This window comes from Phyllopteryx taeniolatus, chromosome 4 (assembly GCF_024500385.1).
Source record: "Phyllopteryx taeniolatus isolate TA_2022b chromosome 4, UOR_Ptae_1.2, whole genome shotgun sequence".
Lineage (NCBI taxonomy): Eukaryota > Metazoa > Chordata > Actinopteri > Syngnathiformes > Syngnathidae > Phyllopteryx > Phyllopteryx taeniolatus.
Genome location: NC_084505.1, coordinates 15,302,336 through 15,328,514, shown reverse-complemented (window position 1 = coordinate 15,328,514; position 26,179 = coordinate 15,302,336). Strand labels below are relative to the sequence as shown.

The window sequence follows — 26,179 nt, the reverse complement described above, 5'->3', positions numbered from 1 at the left end:
TTTTTTGACTCAGACCTCTTTATGTGTGAAGTTTGCATGTTTTCTCTGGGTCCTCTGGATTCCTCCCACATTCCAAAAATCATTCATGTTAGCTTAATTGAAGACTCGAATTGTCTTGACTTTAATTGTCCATAAGTGTGAACGTAAATGTTCACACTTGGGTTGTTTTGTCTCCTGCGTGTGTCCTGTGATTGCATAGTAACCAGTCAAGAGTGTACCTCCCTCTCACCCAAAGTCAGCTGGGATAAGCTTCAGGTCATCTGTGACTTTAATGAGGCTAAGTCCTCTAGGAAAGTGTTTCTGAAACATTTTATACCAAGTACCACCTCAAAAAATACTTGGCCCTCCAAGGATGCACAGTTTGAACATTTAACACGGCACCTAAATAAAGGAAAATAAAAATAGATTGTGTGCTTAAAACTGAATACAACCGCACTGTACTTAAATATACTGTACTGAATAATAATTTTAAAAAGTTGAATCCACAAACATTTTGCACCGTTTAAATATTTTTTTCAGTGATATTTTTGTATTCCACTAGAGGGTGCCCGCAAACCACGAGTGGAACTCGTCACATACTGAGAAGTACCGCTTTAGAAAATGGATGGATTACAAGTACACAAGAATATGTAGAAAATATAATTTAATTTGAATAAGTATAACTACAGCGTTATAACTCTAAAAACATACAAATGTAAGACAATTTCCAGCATCCAGTGTCCGGCTGTGCAAGTACTTGTAAAATTATTCCACAATAAAAAAGACTACTGTATACTTTTCATACAAGAGTTAAAATACAGTTCACAGGTCATATAAAAGTGCATATACAACTTTTTAAAACGGATTAAATCAGTTAGTTATCTTGTCACTTATACAATTCATTAAATTCCTAACATTTTAGTTCAGGTATTTTACCTCTGCAAATGCCTTTCCCTCATCAAATACCCTTAAGTTCAGTTCAACAATTGCATTAAACATTTGAATTTTGGTCAGATGCCACTGCCCTTGTCAAGTGATTTTTCCAGTTAAAAGGCCTTCAGGTTTGAAGGGAGCTTGTCTGCGAGAGTACAGTAGTTGGTGTCTCAGCAGGTACTATCCTAGAAAAAAAAAATGCTGGAGGTGAGCAGGATTGGGGTTCTTTAATGATGTAAATATAATGTCTCAGCAAAGCATCTTGGGCTGGATTTACACAGCATTGTTCAATTGACACAATTTCAATTGCTTGTTCCTATGACTCAATTGAGATATGGGAATGGAAAGAGAATAAATGCATGGAATCTACTCATATTGGAAAAAGGTCACTTAAATGTGGATACAAATCAGATATGAATTGGGTATCTGCCACACACTCACTTTAAATATACATGTAAATTGACTTGTAAAAACACAAATTTGATTATAGGCACTAAATTGGAAGTGAGCACTTAAATCCGCAGAGTAAATCCCGATTTACTCACCTGGCTTGTGAGCCTCCGGGAGGGAGTTCGTCTCTGCTCATGGATGGACTGCAGGCGAGTGATGAGAAATTTCTTGTCTTCTCCCTCCTGAACAGGGGAACGATACACAGTGGGATGTGAGAGAACTGTCACAAAGAACATTAAGGCAGGTATTATATGCAAATATAATTTTATATGATTTTATAAGCATCAATGCCATTGTCAATTCTGCTTATTGATACAATTCCTTATGAAACGATTCCTGAGTAATTTTATGAGGGGGGGGGAAAAGTAGTTCTACAGTCTTCCACACCAAATTAATTTTTTTTTTCAAAATGATGTCTGCACAAGACATTTTCTAGCAAATAAAGCAGGGTCCAACGCTAAGCCTTTTTGAGTGGTGGTCCTCTTGGACCACTATGACCCTGTACTGGCCCTGTATATTCATGATATAATACGTTATGTTTTAGTGATTATTTCGTATTTAGCGTCTTTACACTGTATTATTTGAGCCTCCTTAAGTAATTTGTTGTGCAATTGCATTCAAGACGGTGACTCTGTTAACCACTAAAATCAGGGCATTGCAATTGCACAAATTAAGAACAATATTTAAAAGAAATCCATAACAAAATTGGGGGTGGGGGCGTGGAGAGCGGGGTTTCTTGTGTCTTTTGCTTATGATTTTGATTTACCTTTAATTATTATTTTGTATATTGGTGATTATCCAGTATGCATGTGTTGAAAGGACCCTCTTGAAAATAAGATGCTGCATCCCAAATGGCTTTCTTTGAAATTATATATAAAATAAACAAATAATGCACAATATAAAATATATTTTTTTATATAAAGGCAGTGGTCCCAAAACATTTTAGCACCACTGACTGTTTTCTTGAGAATACATTTTAGGTTATTTACACCACAGAGATAAATAAACACGTTACAGTATACGTATACAATATCTATTATTTACACATGCTGGCCGTATGCCCTATTCCATCAAGTGTTACGACATAACGACAGTGCTGTAAAGTGTCATGTGTGGGTGCACGTTTTCATTCTTTTATGAATTAAAATCTCGTTAGCAGTCAGTTGTTGTCCGCGAATTACTGGAAATAATAATCCTGCTTTGAGGCTTCACTTTGTCTCGCTGCCCTTGTTCATCGTCGCTATTCCGTGGTCCTGCTGCCAGCGTTCGCTTCATTAGCTTTGGCTTTCGACTTTATGGAGTAAGATAAGAGGCTAAAGTCTTTTTGACACCGCTCTTGTTCTATGTGAAAGGACTATGGGACACAGCGGCAACGACTAAGGCACCCCGGTCCCAAATGTGAGTGCCCAAATTTGGAAGTGCTGACATGGCAGCCTATCAGGAAGAAAACAGAAAAATCTTCCTGCTGGAGAAGTCGGCACCTCGACAACTTCGGCAAGAAGTATCTATCTTTTTATGTCAGACACTGGCGTGACTGAAAGGAGGAGCTCTGTGTCGCAAACTCTGTGTTTTAAATGCAACGTACCGCAAAGTGACATTGTGCTGGGAAATGAAAGGATCGTTAACGAGAACCAACATTGCTGGAGGTGTACAATTCCAGTGGAATCCATTAGTTGGACCCGGTTCTAAGACGGAACCGGTTTTCGATTCTCACCCCTAATATACTGTACAACCTGACATACATTCTCTATTTGCTCTTGCAGTAGGCCGATGATCTTCCTTTGACCATCCACAACTTGACTGTGGAAATAGATGACGATCCTAATGGGGTAAAAGAGACATTGTGTCTACAGTAAAGCATACCACTACAGAATACACAAACCATATGACATCTATTGTGAATATGTGTGTTTGACTGTCATAATAACATATACATAGCTGTACACAATAATATTCGATTTTCACTGATGAGTACTAACAGGAAGATGCCTGCTCCCACAAACAGGAAGAGAGGGTTCTCCACCAGATATGAATGAGCCCTGGCCAACACTGATAAATTGGGATTTTCCTTTTCGAGGTCTTCCACCCAACGCTTTCCCGCCTGAAACATTGTTTTGAGTTCACGAAAGGGCCCACATGACAAGGAGGGTGTGATACTGGAGAGAAAGACAACACATATGATGTCAGTGAGGCAAAAGGTAAGGGTACACAGTATTACCTATTGTCAAAGTAGGTCTCTTTTTGGACACAGTGATGAACAAAGACCTAATAATGTACGGTGTGCCTTTACCTCCACATGGTGTAGGTTACACACACCGAGGCCCCGAGGAAGGCGGGGAAGCAGAGGAGAGTGATGAAGATGGTGGTCATCTGGCTGACTCTGTACGGCCTCCTGGGGGCCTGACAGTTCATCATCACACTGCTCTAGAGGAAGGAAATTGCATACAGTATACATATTTACAAGTATACTATACATGCAACTATTACATGTAGTTATAGTTACATGTAGTAAGGTATAAAACCCATCCATCCATCCATTTTCTACCGCTTATCAGAGGTCGGGTCGCGGGGGCAGTAGCTTTAGCAGGGACGCCCAGACTTCACTCTCCCAAGCCACTTTATCCAGCTCTTTTCCGGGGTGATCCCGAGGCGTTCCCAGGCCAGCCGAAAGACGTAGTCTCTCCAGCATGTCCTGGGTCATCCCCGCGGTCTCCTCCCAGTGAGACGTGCCCGGAACACCTCACCGGGGAGGCGTAGGAACATAGATCGACCGGTAAATTGAGAGCGTCGCCTTTCAGCTTAGTTCCTTCTTTACCACAACGGACCGATACAAAGTCCGCATCACTGTAGACGCTGCACTGATCCGCCTGTCGATCTCCCGTTCCATTCTTCCCTCACTCGTGAACAAGACCCCAAGATACTTGAACTCCTCACTTGGGGCAGGATCTTATCCGCGACCTGGAGAGGGCACGCCACCCTTTCCCGACTGAGGATCATGGTCTCAGATTTGGAGGTGCTGATTCTCATCCCAGCCGCTTCACACTCTGCTGCGAACTGCTCCAGTGAGAGTTGGAGATCAGGGCTTGAAGAAGCCAACAGAACCACATCATCTGCAAAAAGAAGAGATGCAATACTGAGGCCACCAAACCAGACCCCCACTACGCCTCAGCTGCGCCTTGAAATTCTGTCCATAAAAGTTATGAACAGAATCGGTGACAAAGGGCAGCCTTGGCGGAGTCAACCCTCACCGGGAACGAGTCCGACTTACTGCCGGATATGCGGACCAAACTCTTACTCCGGTCGTACAGGGACCGAACAGCCTGTATCAGGAGGTTCGGTACCCCATAGTCCCGAAGCACCCCCCACAGGACTCCCCGAGGGACAGGGTCGAACACCTTCTCCAAGTCCACAAAACACATGTAGACTGGTTCTGAGATTTGACTTCCCGACGGACCCTCCTCTCCAGCACCCCTGAATAGACCTTACCAGGGAGGCTGAGGAGTGTGATCCCCCTGTAGTTGGAAAACACCCTCCGGTCCCCCTTCTTAAAAAGGGGGAGCACCACGCCAGTCTGCCAATCCAGAGGCACTACCCCCGATGTCTACGCGATGTTGCAGAGGCGTGTCAACCAGGACAGCCCCACAATATCCAGAACCTTTAGGAACTCCGGGCGAATCTCATCCACCTTGCCACCGAGGAGCTTTTTAACCACCTCGGTGACCTCAACCCCAGAGATAGGAGAGCCCGCCTCAGAGAACCCAGACTCTGCTTCCTCATGGGAAGGCGTGTTGGTGGAATTGAGGAGGTCTTCGAAGTATTCTCCCCACAACGTCCCGAGTCGAAGTCCCCACTATACACAGTGTTGATGGTGCACTGCTTCCCCCTCCTGAGACGCCGGATGGTGGACCAGAATTTCCTCGAAGCCATCCGGGAAGTCTTTCTCCATGGCCTCACCGAACTTCTCCCATACACAAGTTTTTGCTTCAGCGACCACCAGAGCTGCATTCCGCTTGGCCAGCCGGTACCCATCAACTGACTCAGGAGTCCGACAGGCCAAAGAGGCCTGATAGGACTCCTTCTTCAGCTTGACGGGATCCCTCACCGTTGGTGTCCACCAACGGGTTCTGGGATTGCCGCCACGAGAGGCACCACCACCACCTTACGGCCACAGCTCCGGTCGGCCGCCTCAGCAATGGAGGCGCGGAACATGGTCCACTCGGACTCGATGTCCTCCGCCTCCCCCGAAACATGAGCAAAGTTCTGTCGGAGGTGGGAGTTGAAACTCCTTCTGACAGGGGATTCTGCCAGACGTTCCCAGCAGACCCTCACAATACGTTTGGGCCTGACACGTCGGACCAGGTGGTGATCATTTGACAGCTCCGCCCCTCTCTTCACCCGAGTGTCCAAGACATGCGGTCGCAGGTCCGATGACACGACCACAAAGTTGATCATTGAACTGCAACCTACGGTGTCCTGGTGCCAAGTGCACGTGTGGACACCCTTATGCTTGAACATGGTGTTCGTTATGGACAATCCGTGATGAGCACAGAAGTCTAATAACAGAACACCGCTCGTGTTCTGATCGGGGGGACGTTCCTCCCAATCACGCCCTTCCAGGTCTCACTGTCATTGCCCACGTGAGCATTGAAGTCCCCCAGCAGAACGATGGAGTTCGCAGCGGGAGCGCTCTCCAGCACCCCCTCCAAGGACTCCAAGAAGGGTGGGTACTCTGAACTACTGTTTGGTGCATAGGCACAAACAGCAGTCAGGAGCCGTCCCCCCACCCGAGGGTGGAGGGAGGCTACCCTCTCGTCCACCGGGGTGAACCCCAACGTACAGGCGCCGAGCCGGGGGGGCAATAAGTATACCCACACCTGCTCGGCGCCTCTCACCGTGGGCAACTCCAGAGTGGAAGAGAGTCCAACCCCTCTCAAGAGGACTAGTACCAGAGCCAAAGCTGTGTGTGGAGGCGAGTCCGACTCTATCTAGTCGGAACTTCTCGACCTCACACACCAGCTCGGGCTCCTTCCCTGCCAGAGAGGTGACATTCCACGTCCCTAGAGCCAGCTTCTGTAGCCGGGGGTCGGATCGCCAAGGTCCCTGCCTTCGGCCACCACCCAGCTCGCAACCAACCCCCTATGGCCCCGCCCACAAGTGGTGAGCCCTTGGGAAGGGGGACTCACGTTACCCTTTCGGGGTGTGCCCGGCCGGGCCCCGTGGGGGCAGGCCCGGCCACCAGGCGCTCGCCTTTGAGCCCCACCTCCAGGCCTGCCTCCAGAGTGGGGCCCCGGTGATCCGCGTTCGGGCAAGGGAAAACTGAGTCCATAGTTTGTCGTCATCATAAGGGGTCTTTGAGCCGTGCTTTGTCTGGTCCCTCACCTAGGACCTGTTTGTCTTGGGCATAACGCCCCATACAACTTAGCTCCGAGGATCATTGGGACACACAAACCTCTCCACCACGATAAGGTGACGGCTTCCACGAGGGGAAGGTATAAAACAGTACCCAAAAAGCTAAATTTGAAAGAACATTAACAACGTCAAACAGGTTCCTCCCTTTTGGACAATCTATACTGTGTACTCATTGGCCACAAAATTAGTGCCACTTGCAGAATCTAAGTCAACAGGAAAACTATAGGAAAATGTAACAACCACCACAGGTATAATGTGGTGCAGTATTACACCACTGTAAACTACAACCACAATACGAACCATATCTAAGTGTGAGGAACTACAATCACTGCCGCACCGTTATTGGTTATAATATCATACTTGAGTCTTTTGTATATAAAACATGATCACTTGATTTTTGTCCCACAAGCACATCCATACTGCCCTCAAATTGTTTCAATTGAAGTATGCATCTATTTGCAACGGACTTGATCTCTATAAATGACAGTGTACCTTCTTAATGTAAAAGAGCAGCAGGAGTTTCAGTATCTGCACTGCAGGCAGCAGAGGAGTGAAGAGAACACCCAGCCTGAACAACACAATGTTTGTTCAATGTAATAATCCATCAGTCACTCAACAGTGAGGTTTACAGAGGTGTACATCAGAGGCATAGGCGCTCATACCAGGCCAGCGTTTGCCCATAGATGAGGTCAAGAACATTCTTGGCAATATCAAACACTGGTTTCCTGTTCTTCTTTAGCACATTCTCTGAAAACAACCTGTAAACCAGAGGAAATTTGAGAAGATGACATGAGAAAGGAAACACTTGAAACATGTCATATTAACTTGGGGAGTTTAATGATTTATTTGAACTACCTTCTTCCAGGGTGGAATGACTATACATATACTAACATACAAATCCAATAAATCTTTTAAACATTTGAAAGTTTTAACTCATTTGGTATTTTCTGTAATCCCCAGAGTTAGAATTATACATACAGGCTCAAATACATACTACATACACTCCCATGACCACGCTTCTTGTTTCATTTAAATTGGATGATACTACATTTAAGCACACATCACAAATGTTCAATAGGGTAAGCTTAATGTTGGCATGCTTCATCCATTCCAAAATCAGTTTTGATGTGTGACTGGAATCTTCACATTGTTGGAAAATTCAAACAAATTTCAGCCGTCCAGCTAACGCTTTGAGAAACATTTGTAAGTAGTCTTTTAGCTCAATCTTTGTCTCATCTTGATGATAAAATGTTTGTCCAGAAGACATTTGACAGTCTTGAAATCTGCAAGTTAATTAGTCTATATTAAAAATCAGGAGGTCGCTGCCCCACTTGGCCCCTAACTCAGTCACTCCTTGACTAACCACCAAACAACCAAAACACAATCTCTTGCAGTAAGTTTCTGCCCTAACTAACCAATAAACAGCAATCCAAAGACTACAAAGGGCATAATTATGAATGACCCACCTCCACAGAAACTCTCCAAACAAGGTGTTTAGCAGAGTAAAGATGAAATCCATTAACAGGAAGCGATAAAGTTCCTGGCCAACAAAACTCTCCCAGCACTGTGGATATTTTCAAAAGAGGGCATCACACGTCGACGAAAACTAACCAGTGGAATTGACAGACTACAAAATGATTTTTTATTGTCATGATGAGCTATGTTACCTCCAGGCCAATACTGTTTGGATCAGCAGCCACTCGACCCAGCCAGTGGTAGCAGAGTACTCCAAGCACACTCACTTTTAACATCAAGTTTCTGGAAAACAACATGGTGGTGGTAATAATAAATACGTCTTATACAGTCTGCTATTATGGATTATTATTATTATTATTATTGTGTGCACATGAAATCGCTCTAGTCGTACCTGCCAATGGCAACATATGTGCGCACAGATGGTGACTCATAGTCCTCCATCCATGCCGCCAGGTGGAACATAATAGGCAGCAGCAAGTTTATACAAGACACCACCACAGGGAGAGCCAGCAGGCTGGCCTCGTTCAGCAAGGGGTCCTTGGTCACACTGCGAGAGCTTTCCTGGAGGTTCTAATGACACACAGAGAGTGGAATACCGTTCTTTTGGACATCAAATTCATTTTTGTACTAATATGACTATAAAATCACCAGCATGACATTAGGTATACAGCAATTAAATGAAATCCAACAAGCGCGCTATAGCTCCATTCTGCATTTAAATGAGGGGCCAAACTTCTTTATTGTACTTTGAGTAACAGTGTCAGAGAGGCATCAATGTAATTAAAATGCTATTACAGCATCATACCCGGTGCATGTATTCAGAGAAGTAGTAGATGCAGAGCACACAAGCTGTTGTGCTCGCTACACAGATAGCCCACGCCAGACAGTGGACCGCCACTCTCCACAACTTCTGGCACAGAGTGTTTTTGGAATGTTGATGATTCACCTCTGCTAGCAGCTCCTGCAAATTGGGGATTGAGAGAGATGATGTGAGAAAATGTTTCACATTCCTCTATGTTAATTATGGAACCATTTCCACCAAGTCGCTGAAGTTCATTTCCTTTTGATACAATATGCATTTTTTTGTATTTCCATTATCAGTTGGGAAGTGTACCACAATCCCGGATCCGTAACATATTACTGCAGTTTGTTTGTCCCCACAAAAGCTTGCCAAAGAGTACTAAAAAACTAGAGGTAGACAATTGCAGCATGTTTGTTGGTCGAAACTTGGAAGAGAGTACGTACAGAGAGTACTTCACAGCAATAATGAAACAGGAAGAAAATAAATTGTTCCTTAAGCAAAAATGTAATAAAAAGCCACCCACCCAGAAGAAAGAACAACAAATGTTGTGGCTCTTTATCGAATTAATTGACGCATTACATAGTGGGTTAGCTCAACTGAACTCTACTGCATGGTAGAATCAAGGTTAAAGTAAATGTAAATGTATTTTTAATTTTTCCTTGTACCTTGAGCTGGGTGCAGATATTCTCAGACATGAGTTTAACCGAAGATTTTTTGATGACCTTGAAGTCCCAGGAGCAGAAAGCCTTCATGGCCAGGATGCTATGAGATTTGTCAATTCGGAAGCTTCGACCAAATGACTTTGACATGCTGGTGGTAGACAACGTGCAAGTATGTTTTAGAAAACGTACATATATATCATTCAGTTTAAAGAGTTTAGTATTCTCCAAGGTTGAGTTAACAGGGCACATTTCTCTCCATTGAATGCATACCTGTACACAAGGATGATACATGTGACGAAGAAGGCCATGCCTATAGTAAAGAAATAGGCAAGTGGCATCTTGTAAGGCAGATGCTTCGCGCAGTGCAGACTGGTTCTACTGGACACGGACATATACTGCCCACTTTCGTTGCTGCAGCTCATACGCAGAGTGCAGTTACAGTAGTATCCATAGTACATCACTGTGTCCGAGAAATATCCCTGTAACGAAACCAGATGGATAGTTGTTAGCGCTCTGTAAATATTAGAGGCAAATGGAATTGATCAGGTTAAAACGAGGCATGAATATAGACTTTGTCCCAACAATATGATTTTCTTGTTTCGTTACCAGTTTTGCAATTGTACTTTGACCCATTTTCTATTGCTAATCCTGTTCGGGATTATAGGTGAGCTGGAGCCTATCCCACCTGATTTGGAGCAGGAGGCAGGGTACACCCTGAACTGATTGCCAGTCAATCACAGGGCATATGTGGACAAACAACCAAACACCTATGGTAAATTTAGTCTTCGATTAAGCTCACATGCATTTGACATTTTGAAATGTCAGAGGAAGACAGAGTACCTAATGATAACCTACGCAACCAAAGGAAGAATATGCATTCTACTTTCTATTACCATTTTCATCTTCGATTAGACCTCTTTAGGATGTAAAAGTGTACATAATCAAGTGCATTTTAAAGTGTGCCGAAACCTTTACTGAGACAAGGCAACAAAATGTAGACAAACATGTCACAAACTATACATGTATGGCCCATTTTAATATAATTTCATCAATAACAGTAAAGACACACACACACACAAAAAATCAAATTTAACAATTTGTTCTGATATCGCCTTGGTTTTATATGGCTACATGCCTGTCATGCTGAAACAACCACGCTTAAAGTCCTATTTTCAAAAACGTTATTGATGATTTCAAATTTTAGGCATTCATAATAAAGGCAATCGTCATTGACAGAGCAAATAGTGGTGGGCCCATGAAAACACTTTTAACAGTTAAGATAAAAGTGCATCATGGTACAGACATAATTGCACAATTTATGTGTTGCCCTTCAAACTCTGGTGTATTGTAACACCATAATGAGCCTCTCTCCCGTGGTATGAACGGTAAAGACAGCTTGAGTGACAAAGAAGGACGATTTTTAAAAGAAGCAAAAACGGAACTCTGAAGACACTAAGATGCATTTGTGTTATTTTTCATGGAAAAGGCATATTAAGCAATAGGAGAAAAATCCTACACATCCAAGATGTAATTAGCATCTTCAAAAAACATTGCAAATCATGAAACTTCATTTTGGGCACTTGATGGTAAAGACATTTTGGAATTAAAATTTATAAAAATATTTCTTCAGAGTTTTTTTTAATTTTTTTTATTATAAACAATTACGACCTTTTGCATAACAACTGCCAATAATCCAAATATTAATATCACTAAAATGATATTCTAATACAACCTTTTGGCATTAGTGATGTGTCAAATACCATGGAAACATATCTTACCGCTCCAGTAAAAAGCTCCAGTCCAGTGAAAGAGCGTCTGCCATTAGACAGAGCTGGAGGGTGCACTGCTTGAGGAAGCACCATGAACAAACCGGTCAGCAGAAACAGGAAGATGTTGAAGAAGAGTAGGGTCTTGAGAAACACGAAGTACGAGAGGACCCCGCTGCCGAAACGGCCGCTCACACGCTTAAGTGCCACTTGCCACAGCTGGAGGGAGTGCACAAAGGACAGCCAACTGTACCAACTCTGTCTTGCAGCCTGAGAGTAGGAAGTGAGAGTGAACAAACAATGTTTTGTTAACACTATTTCACATTGGTCAGAACAGTACGAATCTCAGAAAAATGTCCAGATGTGTAATCTTTGTTAACCACTGTAAGTAAATGCTTGAGTGATTAAAATGTTCAGATAACGGGCACTGCGTTATGGACTGAAAGAAGCTTGTGCTTTTGTGTGGGTAATTTTAGACAGAAATGGGACAATGGAGGTGAAAGTAACTCACAATTATGATGTAATATTTGAGTCGACTGCAGCAGGGGATCTGATTGCCAGACAGGGTGCGTCTCTCCTTTTTCAAAGCTAGCCTTCTGCAAACAATGATGATAGCAACCACAATAATCAGTGGACAGTGGAAGTTATCCAATAAAAAAAATACAGTGGTGCCTTGAGATACGAGTGACCCAACTTGGGAATTTCAAGATACAAACTGTCATTCGGATGATTTTTTTTTTGCTCTGACTTGCAAGTGCAGACTTGAGATACGAGCGCTGTACGGTGACAGTGAACTCCATTCACTTCTGAATAAGAAGCGCTTATACTAACAATTCTTCAAAAAAGAGGCTCCAGGCTGTTTATTGTCCAAATAAACAAAACAAAGAGAATTACACCTGTTGCATTTAAAACACCAACATAGTTTACCTTTTCAGTCCGCTAGCCTAATGCTAAAGCTAAATATCGTCTACGTTGCAATGCGCTAACCCTTTCAGATACGGATTGAACACAAACAGTGCAGCCACACGTAGACCGATAATAGAACAGTACTCACAGTAATATATTCTCTATCCTCTGCAAAGAACAGCTAAATGAGTGCCGTACTGATGAGCTGGGGAGTTCCTAGGTGTAAATGAACAGTACATCATTCTGTCTGTCTTATACTGCCACCAGGTGGCCAAGGCGGGCACACCAGAAAGAGCAGCATAATGGCCATTGAATTGATGCAGTGTGACACAAACCGTTTATTTTGAATTCTATTCAATTATGTAATTACTGTATGTTTTCATAAGGTAAACGATTATTTCAGATGAGTGTTTTGAGTTACGAGTCACAGAACTAATTATACTCATTTCTCAAGGCATCACCGTAATATGATCAAACACTACATTTACTGTACCTGAGTTCATTCTTTTCTGCTACACTGAGAGGCATAGCCCGCAGCATCCTGACTCTGTCGCTAACCGACAGGTTCTGCAAGTTATTCACCAGACGTTCCCTTTTATTTACTAGAAGAGATAGTTTGTGTGAATAGAAAACTAGATAAACATACTTAAGAGACAGCAGGCCATAGGCAAAAAAATAGGTACAGTACACTCACTATCGAATGAGAACCTACACAAGAGCCATCTTAAAATCTTCCTTTGAAAAGATAACATGGTATAATAGGTCATTTCTTCTGGTATGCCCACTCTATATAAAATGAGCGGGGCAAATGTAAGAAAAACCTCTATATCGTGGATGGTAAATTGCAGTTCTTCCCCAATGCAAACTGCTACAATTATGAACACAGTGTTAAATAAATACCACTTATCTAACAGCGATCTTTATTTCACTGTCTTTCTACAGTAACAGCTTTGGTTTTGATGCAGATGTTTTTGTATGTTGACTATCACTAGATTGTCCAGGATTAGCGAATGATGTGCCTGCTTTAACAGAGTTTCATTCTTCTCACCCTCTGCATCTGTATTGTCTGTCTCCATGCCGTAACCTCGTATGCTTGGTCTAGCCGACCGTGAGAAGTCTTGGATGGAGGGTCTGCTCTGCTTGCGCCTCCGAAGCTGCATGGTCCTGTTGTAGTACTGAGAGATAATGGCTCCCCTGCTGCGGCCTGAAAGAGCATGAGAACCCATTCAAATCAATCAGCCTCATTTATAATCCAGCCTCCTACATGCGCAACAACATGAACATTTCAACAAATTACACAGATGACAGCTGAACTCTGTTAAATGACTTCAGGATTTGTATATGCATGCATAAATTGTCATAGAGAACACATTTTGTGTCACAAAAATAATGAAAATACCGACTATAGTATTTCCATTTCAGCAGTGCAAAATACAACTGCATAGCAAGCAGACAAGAAAGAAAATAAATAGAGAGAAATATTTCCAATAAAGTGGAGTTCCTATGTTAAAACTCAATATAGCAGATATTCTTAAAATTCAAGAATTCAAGCATCTGCCTCCGACTGTAAATGCTGACAGGGAAATAGCACACAGTCTGCTTCTCCATGAAACTCTGCTGAGCTGAAGAAGTCAGGTTGTGTGTCTGGTGCGACACGTCAGCTCACATTGTTAGGACAGCAGCAACCAAATGCACACATTAGACATGATTAACTAACAACCGAAAAGGCAGGCGCTAAATTCTAAAACGCTTACCGATGGGTCGTGTTGTGCGTGATCTACAAAGATTACCACAAAATTAGCAACAGGTATAAAAGTGCCGGAGACCACCCTATTTTGCACTTCAGGTAGCGCTGATGGTTTTCACCACAGATTTTGGGGGAGCAACGCAAGCGCAAGATGAAGTTTGAAGTGATGAAATCGTAGGTTTTAGATGAAAAGGAGAACAAACCCTGGATATTTCCCCACAACCTTTACTATGACCCCTTTTGAATCACACAAAACATGCAAGTTCAAAGAATGTGTGTGCTTGCGATTGTAGTATAATGTATAAATTCCCCATCTGAGGGTGGAACAAGTCTATCGCTTTGTTAACTTTGGTGAAGCCAGCAAACTGAGCAAACATAAAAGACATGTTTTGTTTGACTGATTTTACTCATCATGAGTGTGTTGGAATTGGATGAATCTGCCCATCCTGCATAAGATTGTGTTTAAAACTTCAGACTGCATACCTGCAAAAACTGCTCTAAGAGGGCCAGCACCAATTACCACAGTGCACTGAAATGACCCAGATGCAAGGAAATCCAGAGTTGAAAAGCATTTTGTCATGGGTGATATACATAAAGTGGTGTGAAAAAGTGTTTGCCCCTTCCTGATTTCCTGATTTGAAGTTTGTCACACTTAAATGTTTCCTCATCACTAAACAAATTTAAATATTAGTTAAAGACAACATGGACTTGTTAAATTAATTAATTATGATTATTAAATATTATATTTGCGTTTAATATTCACGACCAAAACTCCTGTGTAGGGAAAGCCAATGTCGCCCGAGTCACGGCGCCAAGAACTGTGACGTGAAATGACATGTAGCCAATCAAAGAAGTGCCCTAATATTGACAAACACAGAAAAGACCATAAATAAAACCAAAATGTCTTACCCCATGTCATTTTTTTGTATAAAAGTGGGTTTCCTAGCTGGCAAGAAGTATTTTCCAAAGTAAGTCTTTTTATTTATCTACACCATTTCCACATCCCTTCCCTTGGACACCAAGAGATCCCATGTGATCACACGAGATTTCGAGATCAGTAGTGGAACAGAATCTTTGTGTGTGGTGTTCTGTGTTGGAGCGCACCACACACACAATACAACCATCCATTGATACATCCAGTTTCCGAACCGCTTCTACTTACTAGAGTCACGGGGGTGCTGGAGCCTATCAAAGCTATCTTTGGGCGAGAGGTGGGATACACCCTGAACCGGTTGACAGCCAATCGCACGGACCATATAAATAAACAACCATTCACACTTACATCCACACCTACGGGGAACTTAGAGTCTTCAATAAAGTCCCATGCATGATTTTGGAATATGGGAGGAAACCGTAGTACCCAGAAAAAACCCACGCAGGCATGGGGAGAACATGCAGAGTCCACACAGGGGACTTAAAAATACACATAAAAATCTTTATGTGTGTACCAGGCCCGTTTTTGCGTGCGCCTTGAGTAAATCAGGCCTGTAGTGTTTCAATGACTGACCAGCAAATAATTCAACTGTGTTGTGTAAAAGGCATCATCCGTCTAGATGTCAACATGCAATGCCAGCTAAAAACACTGCTAATGAGCTCTATTTCTCGACAGGCTTGGAAACACCAACCAATGGTGCGACTGGGCATGGAAGACAGGATCTTCAAGGTGGTTGACGACCAACGTTCACCAGTGGAAGGGTCCGTTTCTCTTTCATCCTCCTGCATTCCTACCGGTCCACCATGATTCCTCCGGTCACTGCTCTCTGGTCCAGGGCTGAACAGGTTGGCCACATAGTCTAAGGAATTCAAACAAAAATATAAAGTAAACGTCGCTGTAGTATGCATGTGGTAGAAAACAGACATTCGCCAAGGTTATACTGTAAACAAAATCTCCTGCACTCAAACCTTTTGGAGGTAATAAAAAAAAAAACTTGCAGATACAAGAAATGACAGAAAATGTTCATTAATATATGAATCAATACACACCAAGCGTTGGATCTATAACTGCCTTTATTGAGGAATTTAACAGTGTGGTCATTATTTGTCGTTGCAGTTTGCAGTGGTGTACTCTACAACTGCGTTGCTTCATATTAGAGCTGTGCCTAATAATTGGTAACTTAATAATTGAGTTGGCCAAAAATTTAGACAGATCTCATTTGGAAGAAGTGTAGTTCTACACCACTGCAAGCTACAACCTAATTAATAATAAATTAATACCCATCTAATGGTGTGGTAAGAGTACCACTATTGGTAAGTGGGCTCTCCGTACTGCAGTTTTACACAAAGGAATCACTATTTCAAAATGACCAATAAAATTAACAACATCATTCACAACATTGAAAACATCCATCCATTTTCTACACTGCTTATCCTAACTAGGTGTGCGGGTATGTCTGAGCCTAACCCAGCTCTCTGACTCATTTTTGATGAACGGCCTACTATGTTACTGTATCGATTTTTAATGAAAACTTGGGCCTACTACCTTACTATATTTTGATGTTGGTCATTATGGTGGTACGATGTATCTTTTGAGGTGGTGCTTGGTGTAAAAAGTTTTAGAACCACTAATCTGAGAATTGCATTTATAGTAACAGCACTACAAGATGTCCCAAAAATGACAGTCTTTCAAAATGCAAAATTCTGGTCAGAACAGCCACTTCAACCAGAGTACAATGCAGCAAGAATTTTGAAAATCGGATGATGAGCTCTGGAGAAATTTAGTTTTTTTGTGTCGTAAAAAAGGGCATATTCGGGGAATGTTTTTGTGTGATATCGTCTACAGAAAATGAGGTCACAAAATTAATTCAAATAATAGTAAAACCGTAAAATGTTATTATTTTTCTTCATATCTCCTCGCTGGTTCATTTTGTCTGATCCTCGGAGAACCCCTTTTCTCTGATAAATTGACAAGTTTCAGTTAAAAATATCCACCAATCTGAAATTCCAATACATTGACGCATCAAAATTACTGTGCTGTTTCAAAATGTGTCAATTGCCCTAAAAACTCGACTTAATAGCGCAAATGGAACATCATTGGTGAGAAGAGCGGTGTGGGTAGTAGAATAGGTCATCTACTTCAGGAATAACTATTTTGTTTGTGAATGTATGTGTTATGGAGGATTTTAGAGGCCTTTGAAGTGCTCGTTTTTTGTCTTTTTCTCTCCACGAAGATGGCGCCCACTTGTGACATTGCTAGCTTTACTGTGAAAAATATGATATGGCATGATCTAGTAAACACTAGATCATGCCATATCAAACTCTCAATGTCAAATAGTAGATGGAATGGAGTTGTGCTCCTTATGTACCTCGGCTCTCTTCATCAATTTTTTTCTGTGGTTGCTGCAGCTCGAAGGCTTCACCCAGGTCTTCGTTGTGAATCTGCTCTGCTACCAGCTGGTGGAATGAGTCATGAACACCTTCCTCATCTGCTGGGCTCCTGACACAATGAGACACAGATAAATGCTCATATACAAAGACAGAAACACTGTAGGCACAGAGATATAAGGCTTTATTAAGTCCCATTTCAACACAAACACCACACAGAGAGATGTTGAGGCCCTTAGAAAACGTAACAGATAATACAGGATAAGTCTGTTACCAGTACTCTCAGTTGAACAAACTGTACACATACACTCTGTGTTATCTTGATGTACAGTAAGTCAAAGCCGACAACACACCTCGCGGAAAGAAAAAAAAACAAAGACGGAAGCAGTTCACATCTGTGCTGTGAGGGCATATTTGCAGAGACTATGTAAACTCACTAACTTGTGTACTTTGATCCAACACCAAAAATAGTTTATATAAAGTGACAAATTTCATAGAAATCACTCAACAATGCAACCCTGACCATTAAATCTTACCTCGCCTAGTCAAGTGGATAATATTTTTGTGTTACCCATTTTCCCCAGGAGAACATTTTCAGTCTATTAATTTTATTGCATTCTCCCTTTTATGTGTTATCTATCTTTCTTTCATTTTGAAGCTTACAAATACAGAAATGCTGCTAGGTAATTACAGTGCAGCCTAAGGCTCATGAGACAAAGGAACAAAATGTCAGATTGGGGAAACTCTTGTGGACAAACATAAGGCTCATTATGGGAGTAGGGAGTGTTCAAACAAGCAAACAAAGCCTCAGTCTGGATTACGATCTACCCGTGGACAGGCAAACTCGATATCAGAGAGCAAAACAGTCCAATCACCTGTGTTCCTTACTCTCCGCCCACTGACTGTGTTGAGCAAAGGCAGGTGAGCTTGAAACAAACCAAAGAGAAAAGTAGAAGACACTACTGTATGAGCATGAATATGAAAATAATTTCCACACTCACTCCAGTCCAGCTTCAATGAGGGGGTGGCCCATGTCGAAGTTAACATTCCGAGCCATTCTTCTTTCCCGTTGACGGTGCGCGTGTTGCGTCCTTGCCGTGGGGTTCACACCCTTACCAGCTAATAAATGCACTCCACTACCACAATGGCGCTGACTCCTCTACCTGCTGATAGGGTAGGAGACAAAAAAGAGGAGGCAGTACCATGAGAGCATGACAGGTAAAGGAAAGAAAGCCAGCACACTACTTTGGAATCTGGAAACACGAGTCGTGACTTGCCGGGTGCAATCATTCAGCTCTGTGTAGCAATGAGACCGAGTGGTCTATTGAGGTTATCTCTAAGTATGTGTCTTAGTAAGGAGAAAAAAAGTAATATCACAGCCACATACTGTACTGGAGTTATAAAACCCCATTTGGCTCTTCTAAAAATTTAACCATGGTTGTGGGTCTTCCAAATTAACAATCAACAAACACTCTGGTTTTGTCATGAGAGGTTAGGTCACTTTGTTTCAGTCACTAGAGCTCCTTTGTACCACTGCATGTGATGAGGCCTGAGTCAGATGCCACCATGCCCCTTATAACATGAATATTCATTAACGAAAGCAGAATGATGTATTGTAAGAATTGTGTGCGTGTGTGTGTACGCGCTCATGACGCAACTGAATTCACAATGTCAAGGGATTCAAGAGCGTTCTTGTCACGTGTTAACAAGATGTCAGTTCAACCATATTCTTTGTGACCCCAAAAATATGTGAAACACATTTCCACTGAGTGTCAAATATGGATTTAAAATAAATAAATAAATGCCATCCTTGAAATTTGACCGCAATCCATTCCATGACAGTGGTCAGACTTCAATTTGGTCAACTTTTAAAACAAAATAGTGTTGATACGAATTATATGGAATAATTTGGTAATTCTCTAAATGGGGCAATATTATATAAAATGTTTTAATAGGCTCCAGCACACCCGCGATCCCAGTGAGGATTATCAGTTCGGAAAATGGATGGATGGATGCTTGCATATATTTCGTTGGGTCTCTGGCGTGCATGCCCCACCATTCAAGTGTGAAATTACACAACCGAGTAAAAACCTTTTCCAAAAAAGTAGCTGTGAGTGAGCCGTTCAGAATTTAACCAAATTGTGATATCACAATTCAAATAATTTACTAAAACAACTGAAAAAAATATCACTTTGTGCCTAAACAGCTCAATGCCACAAATATTATTTTCTAGGGCCCCTGTAAAGTCATGGGCCCTTAGAATCGTCTTGAGTTTTCTCTCTCTTATGGCGCCCCTGTGTGACCAACATTTGCTTTTGACAACCGGCACATACTCTAATGTTCGACTTTTGTTTGTTTCTATGTGCCCTGCGATTGACTGGCAACCATCTCGGGGCGTACCCCGCCTCTCGCCCAAAGATAGCTGGGATAGGCTCCAGCGCGCCTGTGACCCTTGTGAGGATTAAGCGGTACAGAAGATATGACATGACCAAGAAGAAGAGAAAAAATCAAGGCGCAGTTCTGAAAAGCTTCCAACACAAACTGAGTTACTGAATGGCATAAAAATGACATTTTACCATGATCAGTTTGAATCCCTCTTTCCGGCCTACTACTCATCTTGAATACTTTCTCAAATATATCTCATTGCGAGATATCAAGAATCAAGTGTTAATTTCATTGTAAGACAGTTTATATTTGAGCTTACTGAGTGATTTGGGGGAAGTACCATAATTTCTCGTGTATAATATGCATTTTTTCCCCAAAGAAAATCGGGGAAAAGAAAAGAACATTTTATAAATGTATGTCGCCATCTAGAGGTTATGAAAAAGCTGTACACTTTCATTCCAATATGCCACCATCACCTAGAGGTTATGAGAAAGGTGTACACTTTTTTCCCAATATGCCTCCACCACCTACAAGTTATGAGAGAGGTGTACACTTTGATTCCAATATGTATCTCCTCCCCTGTCGTCTCCTGCTCGGAGAGCGGGCGAGATGACGTTGACCAAATCTGAGGCTGTTGTTGTTTGGTTTACTGTACCGACCAACTGGGACAAGATCTAAGGTAGACCACCCGTTGCCATGGAGGATTCTACTCCGACTGACCAGGCCAGGTCCTGAGGCAGAAGCATTGAAGGCATCTACCTGCGATGTCTTTTCTCTTTAAATTGACCCTTATGCCATCTTAATGAACATTATACAGCATCTTGCCATCGTAATGAACATTGCACAGCACCGGACTATGTGATAAATGTTGCTCAATCGACATCCATTGCAGGCTGGTCGTCCTGGAAGGAGGATCCCCCCCTATCTGTGGTCCCTTCAAGGTTGATATTTTTATCCACAAATGGGGTTTTGAGTTTTTCCTTGCCCGATTGGGGCATTTAGATTAGGGGATGTCGTCAATCATTCCCAACTGTGGGCCTGTGAAGCCCTTTGAGACTCTTTTCTAGGGGCTACACAAGTAAACTTGACTTGACAAGTATCATGTAATTTGTTGTTTGTATACAATTAATTGGGTGTCTGAAGTGCCTGTTCACCCATCAATTGTGAAAATAAACAACCAAAGACATTTTCTGTTAGCTGCCTATTTCCAAAAATGTGTCTGTCAGTGAGCCATTTTCAATTTTCCATCATACTGCCGCTATGCCGAGTTTCCAGTCCCATGACATGGCAGCTGGACTAAGCAAAGATCTGCTAGATTGATGCAGCTATAGCAAAGCACTATCATGTCAAAACCGAAAGGTAAGCAGATCCAGTGTCTGCATGCACAAATTAACATCAGTATACAGCATTAGCTTCTGATAACCTGGACATACTCCGTTCTCAATGTGGGGGCAATGTGTCTGCTGCATGTGCCACATGTGCAGATTGGCACACTAACTGACAAGTGTAATTCTGTGGCTCGGTGATTAAATGCTCCCTCCACAAGTGAAAAAGTCTGTCTTTATGGGTGCTCGCTTTTCTTCCCCACCCCCTCTACTTCGTCATCATGAACGCCGATTGGCCTCTCAGTACAGGGGCCGTGGTAAACAGTTTAGTTTTTTTTTTTTTTTTTTTTTTTTTTTTTTTTAAAGATACAACCCCCACCCCATTTCCCAAAACAGAGTGCTGCAATTCTTTATCCTCTGTTTTCATTGGAGAAAGACACAATATATCTGCTTTAATGTGGTCTTCTCAACTTGTGGGGAAAAAAGGCACAATAACAAAGTGCATTTTCTTTCTCATAGACAGTACAGCTGGGACAGAATACTCTGGGGGTGACATAGCCACTAAACAAAGCCTGTTGGGGGTGGAGGCTTGCACTACTGCCAAAGCAAAATAACTCAAATTGCCAGTACCGACGTAGTTGACTGCAATGTTAAAATTAACGTACAAGCTGATTAAATCACAACAGGAAAAAACAGTGGTGTCACATCTCTCATCGTGAAGAAATGCATAACTTAGTGAATAGGATGGAAGATTCCCAGAGGGTCAAATAGAACCTAAGAGCGTAAAGGAATCTTTCCAGCTTGCAACAACTGCAGGGAAACTATAAGAGCAACAACACAACACGGTACTATAACTGTATATAATTGTGTGCGTATCTTGGCAAAGCAAATGCATTTGATTTATTTACAAAGGGAATACTTATAAGGGCATAACATATTGGAGAGATTGAAAAGAGGAGTTTGCACTGCTTTGACAAATTCAGTCATGCATTTCATACTTATTAAGTGGGCCTCCCCCCCTTTCACCCAGACGAAAGGGGCCAAAATTACAGAGTCAATCCTGGCTTCTTCGGATCTGAAAAGCCCGCATTGCGTGTTCAAGCATTGTGCATCCATCTAGGAACGTGGGAAAGCACGAATACACTTTTACACGTTATAACAACAAACCATCCTGCCGTTGTTCAACAGGAGACACAAGCTCATTTACCCGGCCGGCTCGGTTTTGTTTCAAAAGTGTGTTTTTTTTTCTTCTTCCTGCTGAACAAGATTACGTCTCTGGGTGACGAGAGTGCAACAACAGCAAATAATTAACGACTTTCTTGTGATTTTGTCAGCTGTCAATCTGGGAAGTTGTATCGTTAGTTGTCTCGGGTCACTTATTCGTCAACTAACCACTTTTATTAAGTTGTAAAAAGTTTCCGTGTGACGACGAACATTGTATAAAATTTGTTAATCTGACTGATTGAGAAATAATATAATATCAAGTTTTTTAAAAATCCGTATAAACTCACCAGGTTTGAAACTGTAAAGAGTGCCGAGTAGTGACAAGTATACCAGTCAGAACAGTCAGCACGGAGGAAACCATTGTGTTTAAATGGGTGTGTTGTTTGGACAATGCAAAATGCAAACGCGCTAACAAAAAGCAAGCAATGCTGTGTTAAGTTCCACATGTTGTCAAACCTGTTTATGACCATTTTCACTCGGGCCAACAATGAAATGACATATTTAGCGACACGACACTTTGATTGATAAGCAAGTCACCTATAGGATTCCCCCAGGCATTTATCGCAGTGGTTCCGCCTAATTCGCACCAGTCGCTCTACTGGTGTTTGGCAACACCTAATAACATTTCAAGCTGCAACAATGAACGTTTATATGACGTATAGTTGCTGTCTGAGGTGGGGATGGAGAAACCCAGGCTTTCTGAAGCAATGAAACACTTTTCAGACAAATGGCCTAAAATGATTTACTGCTTGGAAGCATTTGCAATATTGAAAACGATTTGCATATCAAGGGAGGCGTCGAAAATGCTTGTTTCATGGCTATCATGTGTGTTCACTGGTTAGTTGTCTGTCATTGTGTTCTTCGGGAGATACAAGTTCCAATGTGACTATAACTATAATTTGATATCTCATAATCGGTGCCTACAGATCAGGAGGGTAGATTTATAAAATAATAATAACAATAATAATTACAAGTTATATCAACATCAGATTTATTTATATAGCATTCATCCATGGCTTACCCCACTCTTGAGTTAGCTGACCTCATGGCCTTTTGAAAGGTAATGTGGAAGTAAAATGCTTGTGAACCAGGGATAGGGGTTTATTGTTATTGTCGATGGCAACTGTATCGGGAAAATGGGTGCTGACGAACAAACGTTTTGTTTTTACAAAATCATTGGTACATGTCCTGTCTGGCACGCAATTGTGGCAAAATCAAAGACTGTATGCAAGCTACAGTATAAAGCCAGCGAGCCATATATACAACTTTGAGTTAACGGTGGTGGTCCCACACGGTTCAACCACATATGGGCTTGAACACACGCCGCCACTGTCCTCACAGATTGAGAACTGAGTTCACTACCGCTCAGCTAAAAACGCTGCAACGTGATCATACCGGCCAGCACCCTTTTAAGTTCACATATGCCGCTTTTCCATCAAGTTCGTGAACAGCCTGGCCCCACTGCCCTGGCCTCGCTTGGCCTGGCCTGGCCTCCATCACGTTTCCATTACAACAGGCACCAATCCAAAGTGGGATGGATTGGGGCGGGATCTAGAAGGAGGTGACATGCTCGTTTCTTGTTGCACCTTCCATCTCGCTGTAGTTTATCTTCTGCCAATATGGACAAAAAAGCCAGCGCCTCTTCAGTCGACCACAGAACAAGCTGCATTAAGCCTGTTTTGAATCACGGTTAAACCAGTTGCAGACTGATCGGCCACTCATGAAAACAGTCACCAAATAACGCACACTGTTCACACAGTTCACTCGGATTCGGCGGCGGTGCTCGGTGTGCGGCAGGCTTTAGACGCCATGATTGTGAAAGTGACAAGTCATAGCGCTTAAAGAAACGGTTACATCTGTCGGCCAATTAGATGACAGTTACTTTACGGCCCTCCTCGGCCTTCATTTTAGAACCAGATCGGTGGAGGTTCTGAAAAGCGGTGCCATTGTCACCGCTCAGCCTCGACAAAGTGTAATGGAGAAGCGACCACACGGGGCGGAGCGAGGCTGATGGTACAATGGAAAAGGGGCAATACAATCCCAGCCCTACTCACCACCGTTATGTAGCTGCAGTATCTCGATGTGCGTGTCAAACTATTGAAATGTGTATCTGCTCTCAAATGTAGAGAGTAAAAGCAAAAAGTCATTAGAAAAATAAATACTCAAGTACAGATACCTGAAAAATCTACTTGAGGTATTTGTACTTTGTTACTTCCCGTCACTGCATGTAATACATACAGTACAGTGACATGAATTTATATGAGAGCATACATGTAGAGCAGCTGAAATAAGTAGTTAACACGTCACCATTTTTCTCACGACAAATATTTACAAAGGTGCTATAGACATGAAAATTTCATCAGATGTTGGGAACAACCCACGTAATCCATACATACAAAAAAAAGTAGAAAAAATTATCTCAGAAATTAAGTTGCGTGTAATAATGTGAAATGACACAGAAAAAGTATTGTACAGACCAACTGGTATTTATTTAATACTTTGTACAAAAGCCTTTGTTTGCAATGACAGCTTCAAGACGCCTCCTGTATGGAGAAACTAGTCGCATGCATTGCTCTGGTGTGATTTTGACCCATTCCTCCACACAAGTCGTCTTCAAATGTTGAAGGTTCCGTGGGCTTCTTTTATGGACCTTGAGTTTCAGTTCTTTCTGTCATGGTCTGTGTTTTGGTTTGTATGTTTTTTTTCCATGTTTTCCTGTGTTCCATGTTTTTCATGTTTTGTGTGCTCATTTAGTTATTCTGTCCACCTGTTCTCGTCAACCTACCATGTGTCGACCAATCAGCTCCCTCCAGCCACTTTTGGTTACCATGTTTCTTTGTTACTTTGATCATAGATTTTTTTGGACTTTGTCAAGTTAGTATTTATAGTTTCCATGTACCTTGTTTGCCATCTTTGTTTTTGGAATTAAATATCATTTGTAAGACTCCTGCACTCTTGCCTTGCCTCCCTGCTTCCCTGCACGTGGGTCCTCCACTTCCTTGCCTCCAGTGCCTTCAAATACCCCATGTGACACTTTCCACAAATTTTCGATTGGATTCAAGTCAGGTGATTGGCTGGGACATTCTAGCAGCTTTATATTTTTTCTTTGAAACCAATTGAGAGTTTCCTTGGCAGTATGTTTTGGATCATTATCCTGCTGAAATGTACACCCTTGTTTCATTTTCACCATCGTCGTAGATGGCAGCAGATTTTTTGTCAAGAATGTCTTGGCACATTTGCACAATCATCCTTACTTCAATAATATGAAGTTTACCAGTACCATTTCCTGAAAAGCAGCCCCACACCATCATGTTCCCACCTCCGAACTTCATTGTTGGTGTGGTGTTTTTAGGGTGATGTGCAGTGCCATTTTTCTTCCAAACGTGGTGTGCTTTATGGCATCCAAAAGTCAAATTTTGCTCTCAACAGAACAGACTATTATCCCAGTATTTAACTGGCTTGTCTAAATGTTGTTCACCAAACCTTGAACAAGCTTTGACATGATTTTCTTCCAGCAATGGGGTGGTCTTGCGTGGTGAGCGTGCATACAGGCCATGGCGGCGGAGTGCATTACTCAGTTTTCTTTGTGACAGCAGTGCCTGCTAATTCCAGGTCTTTTTGACGCTCTCCAAAGGTGGTCCTTGGCTCTTGGACAACGCTTCTGATTCTGCACTCCTCTGTCAGAAATCTTGCGAGGAGCACCTTATCGAGGCAAATCTATGCTGGTATGACTGGGTTTCCACTTGCGTATTATGGCTCTAACTGTGCTCACTGGAACATTTAGAAGCTTAGAC

The 26,179-nt window shown here is 42.3% G+C and overlaps 1 protein-coding gene across 4 annotated transcripts; it reads right to left on the bottom strand.

Moving 5' to 3' along the window:
- Positions 1 to 628: 628 nt before the first annotated feature.
- tmc6b (transmembrane channel-like 6b) lies at positions 629 to 22,763 on the bottom strand. 4 transcript variants are annotated; one of them, XM_061769857.1, is made up of 21 exons: positions 22,673 to 22,763; positions 18,453 to 18,617; positions 17,433 to 17,563; positions 15,756 to 15,923; positions 13,432 to 13,587; positions 12,877 to 12,985; positions 11,989 to 12,073; positions 11,490 to 11,747; positions 9,982 to 10,190; positions 9,715 to 9,859; positions 9,053 to 9,208; positions 8,639 to 8,817; positions 8,439 to 8,529; positions 8,238 to 8,335; positions 7,434 to 7,529; positions 7,264 to 7,339; positions 3,653 to 3,786; positions 3,342 to 3,518; positions 3,105 to 3,183; positions 1,458 to 1,582; positions 629 to 1,097 (listed from the first exon to the last, which is right to left on the bottom strand). In XM_061769857.1, the coding sequence occupies exons 2-21, from the start codon at positions 18,506 to 18,508 to the stop codon at positions 1,037 to 1,039; spliced, it is 2,589 nt and encodes an 862-aa protein (XP_061625841.1). In that variant the 5' UTR covers positions 18,509 to 18,617; positions 22,673 to 22,763; the 3' UTR covers positions 629 to 1,036. The 4 variants fall into 4 exon arrangements, with proteins under 4 accessions (XP_061625841.1, XP_061625842.1, XP_061625843.1 ...); XM_061769858.1 differs by having other exon boundaries at positions 1,458 to 1,544; XM_061769859.1 differs by lacking the exons at positions 7,264 to 7,339; positions 7,434 to 7,529; positions 8,238 to 8,335.
- Positions 22,764 to 26,179: the final 3,416 nt, after the last annotated feature.

What these genes read in the sequence shown, in the direction of transcription:
- tmc6b (XM_061769857.1), bottom strand. Translation starts at nt 18,508, where the DNA reads ATGGCTCGGAATGTTAACTTCGACATGGGCCACCCCCTCATTGAAGCT. An exon ending in ATATCTGCACCCAGCTCAAG is followed by an intron (nt 9,209 to 9,714) that starts GTACAAGGAAAA and finishes CCCAATTTGCAG; the next exon opens with GAGCTGCTAGCAGAGGTGAA. An exon ending in CCCGGAGGCTCACAAGCCAG is followed by an intron (nt 1,098 to 1,457) that starts GTGAGTAAATCG and finishes TTTTTTTTCTAG; the next exon opens with GATAGTACCTGCTGAGACAC.